Source organism: Calidris pugnax, unplaced genomic scaffold (genome assembly GCF_001431845.1).
Source record: "Calidris pugnax isolate Ruff unplaced genomic scaffold, ASM143184v1 scaffold52, whole genome shotgun sequence".
Classification (NCBI taxonomy): Eukaryota; Metazoa; Chordata; class Aves; order Charadriiformes; family Scolopacidae; genus Calidris; species Calidris pugnax.
In genome coordinates this window covers 1,835,381-1,843,075 of record NW_015090811.1, presented here as the reverse complement: position 1 = coordinate 1,843,075, position 7,695 = coordinate 1,835,381, and the positions used below count along the sequence as shown (strand labels likewise).

At 41.7% G+C, this 7,695-nt stretch overlaps 1 protein-coding gene across 1 annotated transcript in view; it reads left to right on the top strand.

Annotated features, from left to right (window-relative positions):
* The first annotated feature begins 535 nt into the window (after positions 1 to 535).
* Positions 536 to 7,695, top strand: part of LRRC31 (leucine rich repeat containing 31) — a 34,518-nt gene continuing 27,358 nt past the window's right edge. Inside the window, exons 1-4 of the mRNA XM_014938787.1 lie at positions 536 to 919; positions 3,084 to 3,341; positions 4,743 to 4,892; positions 5,317 to 5,484. Coding sequence (XP_014794273.1) covers positions 907 to 919; positions 3,084 to 3,341; positions 4,743 to 4,892; positions 5,317 to 5,484 — 589 coding nt within the window. The 5' untranslated portion in view covers positions 536 to 906. The remainder of the gene's footprint in view (positions 920 to 3,083; positions 3,342 to 4,742; positions 4,893 to 5,316; positions 5,485 to 7,695) is intronic.

The following is a 7,695-nucleotide window of genomic DNA, read 5'->3' as shown; positions in this document are numbered from 1 at the left end:
CACCACACGAGGGGAGACAAGAGTTTGGTTGGTTTGGGCTTACAAAAGTGAGGACCCCATAAATTAAAAAGAATCATCAAAACTAAAGAGATTCAACATAAAAGGCCATGAGGTTGTTTATGCTAGAAATTATATCATTTACCATCGTGGAAACCAGATTTTAGGGCAGACAGACAGATGAAAGATGGTGTAGTGAAGTTTGATGTATATATACGTGTATCAAAGGATTTTATCATGATGTTGGATCGTGCTGTTGCCCACAAGCAGATTGTGCCAGATGATGCAGTGTGCCCTCTCCTCTCACATCTCCCATGTCCCTAGAATGAAGAGGAGTGCACTAGTCCTCTGTATTCCTTTTTCTTACTGAACTATGTGCAACCTCCCGCTGACAGCAGAGCTTTACTCAGCCTCCTGCAGTGTTTCTGACCAGTATGGACAAAAGGGGTGGGAAAACAAAGAGCTTTTCTTCAGGTAGTTTTGTAACCTGATCTATAAGGTGACTCAGCCTCTTCTAACAACAGCTGTTTGAGGGACATGCAGTGGTTAACGTGCAGTATTGAAGTCTGGGCTGCCACTTCCTTAATTTTGCTTTGTGAGTGATTTAAGCTGGGACATGATCAGAGCATTTAAATGGACTTCTCCACAGCTCCCCAGAAGAGAGAGGCCGGGGACCGCAGGCTCACGCTGGGAGACAGCACAGAGGAATAGAGGCATCAGGAAAGAGCTGACAAACCCCTCGTGCAGAGCTGCTGCTCTCAAACTGATGGAGACAGAAACTTTTGAAAGAAAACTACGTGGGAAGTTCCATTAAGGAAAGAAGTGAGGTTTTGTTTGCATGTCATGGCTCACTTCTCCTGCAAGCCCTGAATATATTGTAAAACGTGAAAGAGATCCTGAAGTGCACTGATGGAAAAGACAGGTATGTTTCTTTGTTTAAAATACTACCACTCTACAGCATGAAAACACAGCCGGGGTAACCAGCATTGCTTTACAGCTCAGGAAATGTGTGTGTCCAGCTGTGTACATTGTTTTGTATAATTTTTGTACTTATAAGAAGTTCAGCTGTGACAGGATCTTAAGAGGAAAACTTTAAAAAATGCATCAGCTTTTCGTAACTGTAGGTGCTCTGCCCTTGAACATGGGTATCATGGCAGATAATTTCCAACACAATAAGAAAATTTACATACATCTATATTAATCAGTATATATACCCACATTTATACACACCCACAAAGTGTATGTATATAAAAACTGCATTTGCTTTATTTTGACATTTTCCCCCTGACCTGGCTCTTGCTATAACATGAAAACTACCTGTGCAAGTCACAGGATTTCTGATACTTCTTCATGTGTTTCTCTTTTTTGGAAAGTTGATGCCAGTGGCATTCTATATAACTGGTGGTTATTAGAATGATTGTGTTTGTGTACTCTATGGATGAGGGTGGAATTTGTGGAATGAGCTCTGTGACGGGTCTGTACTGGGGAAGAGGGAATCCATGCAAACACAGGAATCCATTCAGGAGCTCTGGGATATTACAGGACCCAGGTCTGAGTGCAGGTCATTCCCCCTGCGGTCAGTGGCACACGGTAGGGCTTGATACAGCTTTTCCACGTAGTCCTCACAAAGGGAAAGGCAATGAATGCCTGCTTAGTTTTTATGACTGCTCCATTAAAAGTGTGTGTGTGTAGGTGGATGCTAGAATTAAAACTAAACAAAGATCATTAAGTTAATGTTTTGAGAAAAACAAAGCCACTTCAGAATCACCGGATGATGCTGTAGCTTGCGTAGTATAAACAGAAATAAGGAAGTAATGTGTATAAATTATAAAGTCAAACTTTAATTTACCTGTGAGTTAGTCACTGAAACTGAGGTCACTTTACTACTGAACTGTTCCAGAGAAGTTACCTGGGGGGCTTGTTTTCTCCCAGCAGTGGCCCACTCCCAGTGCTCATAGCTGTGCTATCTGGTTTTTCCCTGCACTATCACTTCAGCTTTGCTCTGAGGTTAATGGGGTTTTGTTTGCACGTTCCACCCCGAGCTTGGGAGTGTGTGACATTGCTCAGGCAAGGATGTCCTTGTACTCCCTGTTGCTCACCTTCTTCTCTCACCATCCTGACTGCTGGTCTGGCCTTTGGCATGAAGAATCACTTTGGTGTCAAGCTTAACCTGGCACCCCCTCAGAATGGGAACATCTCAGCCTGGCTTCTTTAATGTGGCCACAAGACTGAACCTGGGGATGAAATGACAGAGGAAGCAGCAGGTTAGTCCTGGTGTTCAGGTGGGATGGCCTTAGGGGCAGTCTGCAGTAACAAGGAAACAGAGAGTGATGCTTGTACCATTGAGGACTGGGACCAGTGAGTCTGCTGTGCAAATATTGAGCATTACCAGTTCCTTTTGGAGGAGGAGAAATGAATTCAGAGTCTGGTCCACTAAACAGTGCCTTTCTGATATTAGCACAGAGGGAATGGTAGGAAATTCTCAGCACACCTGCTATTATGAGAGAAGGTAAGCAAGAGTAAATGTTACTAAAACTAAACTGAGAGGGGATCTCCTCAATGCTCATCAATATCTAAATGGCTGAATTCAGAGTCTGGTCCACTAAACAGTGCTTTTCTGATATTAGCACAGAAGGAATGGTAGGAGATTCTCAGTGCACCTGCTGTTATCAGAGAAGGTAAGCAAGAGTAAATGTTGCTAAAACTAAACTGAGGGAATCTCATCAATGCTCATCAATATCTAAATGGTGGTTGTCAAGAGGATGGGGCCAGGCTTTTTTCAGTGGTGCCCAGCAACAGGACAAGGGGCAACGGGCACAAACTGGAACACAGGAAATTCCTTCTGAATGTAAGGAAAAAACTTCTTTACGTTGAAGGTTCCAGAGCCCTGAACAGGCTGCCCAGAGCTGGTGTGGAGTCTCCTCTGGAGGTATTCAAACCTGCCTGGGTGTGTTCCTGTCCAACCTGCTCTGGGTGGACCTGCTTTGGCAGGGGGGTTGGACTAGATGATCTCCAAAGGTCCCTTCCACCCCTGACCACTCTGTGATTCTGTGTAATTCTTTCTATGTCTGCTGATCCGCTGGAAGATGACATTCAGAGCTGCCAGGTTGAGCCTGAAGAGGACATCCCAAAGAGTTCCCCATTTGACTTTGTTATGAAACAGTTCCAAGGGAAGAAGTCCTCTCCTGGAAAAAGAGAAGAGCAGCCTTCAGCCATCAAAAAATTCTTCAAGGGCTTTGACTTTGGGAAATCTGAAGGCAAGAACGGAAGGGAAACCGAAGAAACAGAAATAAACAACTCTGGAGCCAATGATCAGAGTGAGAAGCAAGATCTCTCTGTAGAAGGTAATGCTGGTATAATAATTAAATATGTGTGCATATTATATATTTTAGTTTCATAGAAAATCAGTTGCTTTCCTTGCTAGCCAAAAGCCTGTATTTTGCCACCCACAGTTAATCCTTTAGCCAGGATTTCCTTCTGATTGGAACATTAGCAAGGATGTGCCCTCTAATTTGATAGGTGCCAAGCGAGGAGTGAGATCCATGTTGCTGAGGAGGGATAAAGCTTTTGGGTCCCCTCTCTCTTGATCTCCAATGTGAGAGGTCAGTGCTGGAGTCAGCTCTTTAGTGGCAGAGCTTATTTGGTTTCAAAGCCAAGCTTTGAGCAGTAGCTTGGCGTGTTGTATTTAAGACCGGTCTCTGTCCACCCTGCTGCTAAAGCAATCTGAAGACAACAGGAGCAGATGTTTCCTGCCACTTGACACTGGGAAGGGGGAGGGGAAGGGAATGGAAGTTCATCATGTATGTTATTTTGCACACACAAGAATAATCTTTACACTCACACCAGAGAAAATGAGACTATTTTTAAAAAATAGAGATGGAGGGTGAGGCTTAGAACTCCATCTTTTGTCCTAAGAGTTTTTGGTAGGTTTGGGCAAACAAGGAGGCGGCAGCTACTGAGAGCAGGGTGGCTATTATTTGTAGTTTTTCATTGTTTTTTTCCAGTTACAGGCATTAGATGAAATTTCTGATTTTTTAAAGGGTTTAGCAATGAATTTAAATGCAATTTTCCTCGCTGAACAAACTGCGTGGAAGAAGAAGGTAAGTGGGAGTTGCTTTGGAAAGCCAAGAAAAGCAGGAACTGCCTTACACAGGCAATGGATGAAAATGAACACAGGGTGTCATGAAGGAAACAGCAGTTTCACCACACAACTGGGGGGCCACTCGGTGCTAACGGATCAAATGCAGGCTGTATTGCAGCAGTGTGGGTACAGTGCAGGCACACACAGGTGGTTAAACGACTTCTGTATCCAGAAAAGTGAAGGAAACAGCAGTTTCACCACACAACTGTGGGGCCACTCAGTGCTAACGGATCAAATACAGGCTGTATTGCAGCAGTGTGGCTACAGTGCAGGCACACATAGGTGGTTAAATGACTTGTGTGTCAGAAAACCTGCAGTTCAGAGTTTTGCATTAATTTCACGTCCTTGAACACCCAAAGTCACTGGCATACAGTGGGGTGGAGATGTGCAACAGGAGATTCTTCTCTCACTCTGCATCAGGAGCTTTGTAGTGACCTTCTCTATAGTGATTTTATCACTCATGGTCCACATTGATCAAAAGTATAGCCCTGTTTACTAACAGATTTAGTTAATTTCCTAAAGACATCACCCGACAGCCACAGACAGGTTTTACACGTTTTGTTGATAGCAAAGGTAACCAGGGTTTTATTTCTTTGTTACTCAGATGGACTTTCACATCACATTTCTGAAGCGGAGTCACCATCTGGTGAGCAGAGATTTAACCAGTTCATGCAGAAACTGGGAAAGAAACCCAACAGCAAGAATTTGGATCTAACTAATTGTGAATTAAGTGCAGCAGATGTAACAGAGCTGGGTAAATAAGTATTTTATTCAACTAGTCACTTCATACATTTCTTTAATCCTTATTTACCTATTCAATTATTCACTCTCCTCTTTTCCCTTCCCTTGCTTTTATACAGGCCTGCCTTTATTTAACATTCCATCTGGTGGTCCCAGGTCCCTAAGAAATGTTAATTAATAAGTTCACAGAATCTTTTATATTATATATCTATGAATATAAAAATCACACAGTTCTGTGAAACAGATGAACCTTCTCACACTCAAACTACAGAGAAGAAAACTGAGGTACCAATTGTCATGGCTTTATAACGCTGTGTTGGTTATAGAATTCATCTCTGTATTAAGATGTATGGATGATATTAAGATGTATTGACATGCAGGGTGTGCAGGTAACATGCAAACAGATACACATTTTCTTTTTTTTTTTTTTTTTACAGCTTCTTTACTGCCATTTCTCCCAGAGCTGGAAGAGATCAACCTGTCCTGGAATGGGTGTGTTGGTGGGACTTTGAAAGCTCTCACTGTTCATCTTCAGCACGTGAACCTATTAAAAGTCCTTCGACTTAACAACTGCAGGCTGACAGCTGAGGATGTCACCTCCTTAGGTACAGGATTTCATTGCCATTTACTTCCAGACAGCTTGGGTCTAATGTAATCCATCTCTTCTCTTCCTACATCCTACTCCTGCTCCTTCCACACTGGGCAACATAAACTCCTGCTGGGAAGCAGTAGAAAGAACTGGGGCTTATGAGTGACCTTATACATTTGAGCAACTCTGCCGAGTTCATTCCTCAGGGTATGAAGCTTTCATGTTCAGAAGGGAGCAGAATTCAGTCCTATTTGCAGGAAAGCATGTTTTCAATTTCGATTAGTATTTTTCTTGCTAGCTTTGATATCTAATGGTAGACAGAAGAACTGAAACAGAGTCAGTCGTAATAGGGTCAGCTTAGGTCTTCTTGCTGCAGGGCAGATGAGTGCTCATCACAGAAAAGGAAAATGGTCTTTTGGAGGAGACTTAAAACCAGAAGTGCTGCCTTGGAGCTTTATGACTTGTTTTTGCAAGTCTGGGAGAAGCTTATTCCTCTGCTTACTACTTTACTTGGAGTGCCTGCAATCCTGCTTTCTACAAAGTGTGAGATTTAAAGGTTTTAAATGTGGTGTTATGCACTGCGGTTCTGATGCTGAGTCACCTCTGGGCCTGGAGTTTACTCTGGGGTGGGTCTGTGATATATATCTAAAAGAAGGGCAAACTCCATCAACTAAGAATTATAAAAAACTACAGCTTATTTTGCAAGTTCTAAAAACCACTCTGAGTTATGAAACTGGGGCTTATGTCATTCATGTCCAGGCTTTTTCCAGGAAAGGTTCAGAAATAAAATGTCATATATGGTGAAATTTCAAAAGTGGATCATGCTACCTGTTGGGGAGGAAAAATGCATCTCTACAAAAGCTGGTGAAAATAATTGGTCTGTTTCTGATGAGGGTAAAAGCTGTGTTTCTTTTTCTATCAGATGTTTTTTTCAAATTTATTTAATTCTTTTTCAAACCCTTTTCTTATATTTATGGTTTTTTTTCTTGAGTTTCACTGGTTATATTTCCAATTGATTTATTCTGCCTGGTTCTTCTGTGCTGTTTCCTTTCCCTTATGGCTTGGCCTCTGCTGAGACAGACACAAACCTGATCATAGGATTGAAATTCCCAGTCCAAATGTGATGGCCTTAACATGTGGAATAGCAACAGTCAGTCTGCATTGATTTCACCTGCAGTTTTGAAAATAGCATGTGTATTTAGGCCAGTACTGCCTGTTTGGCTATTTCCACATCTGTTTGTGGAAATGTGGCCACTTGTGGACTTAGTGCTCAATAGAAATCAATAACTCAAATATAACTATAATATCAACTCTGTGCTATGTAATTGTTCAGAGTTGTGACGTGAGAGGTGGTAGGAAACTATTACTGGAGTTATAGCTCTTTATTTATCTTCTGGGTGGAAAATATGTCTGGAAAATGTGTCAAAGAGAAACAGGTTGTGCTGCAGAGGCAGAACCAATTCTCAGCTGTAGTGCATTGCTCAGCATTCAAAACTTAGGCAATAATTTAAAATAAATGCAAAAATAAAAATTAAGACATGCCCTTTTCTCTCAAACCTGGATATTCACTTACAACAACAGAAATAATTATTTTTCTATTACAAATCTTTTGTGAAGAATTAATTATGAAAACCCACAGACATGAAAGGGGTTTGTTATTAAAATACAGTTCTCAAGTATTAGGTTGATGAAGTGTGGTTGACACTTCAAAATTACATTTGTGTATGGTCTGATTAATTGATCTTTCTTGGGAATGAGTTTATATAAATATCCATCCACCTCCCTCCCTCTAGAAAGGAATTTAGGAAGCTGGATTTTTGCAGTGGGATGTTAGTATTATGAAGAAGCACTAACATGGATCATATTGGCAGGTGCATCAAGCCTGGAAAAGGCTTATTTTTCTGAAGGTAATCAAAATTGGTGTGTCTGCCTGGAAATCATGCAAAAGTTCATTTGGGTCTAAACAGAAGAATCATCTTGATTCTTTATCAAGTGAATCAGAAATGAAACTGGGAATTTTCAGATATCACTGTGAGGGGACTTCTTTCATCTCCTCCAAAACGACCTGTGGACATGGTACAGAGGATGTTGGAAGTTTGCCAAATGAAACAGAGCAGAACGACACAGGACAGTAAATTATGACTTGTCACTTGTCTGGATTTCCCTATAGACTAGACTTTCTGGGTCCTGGCACAGGCCCACGACGATGGCCAAGCTGCCTGTGTGT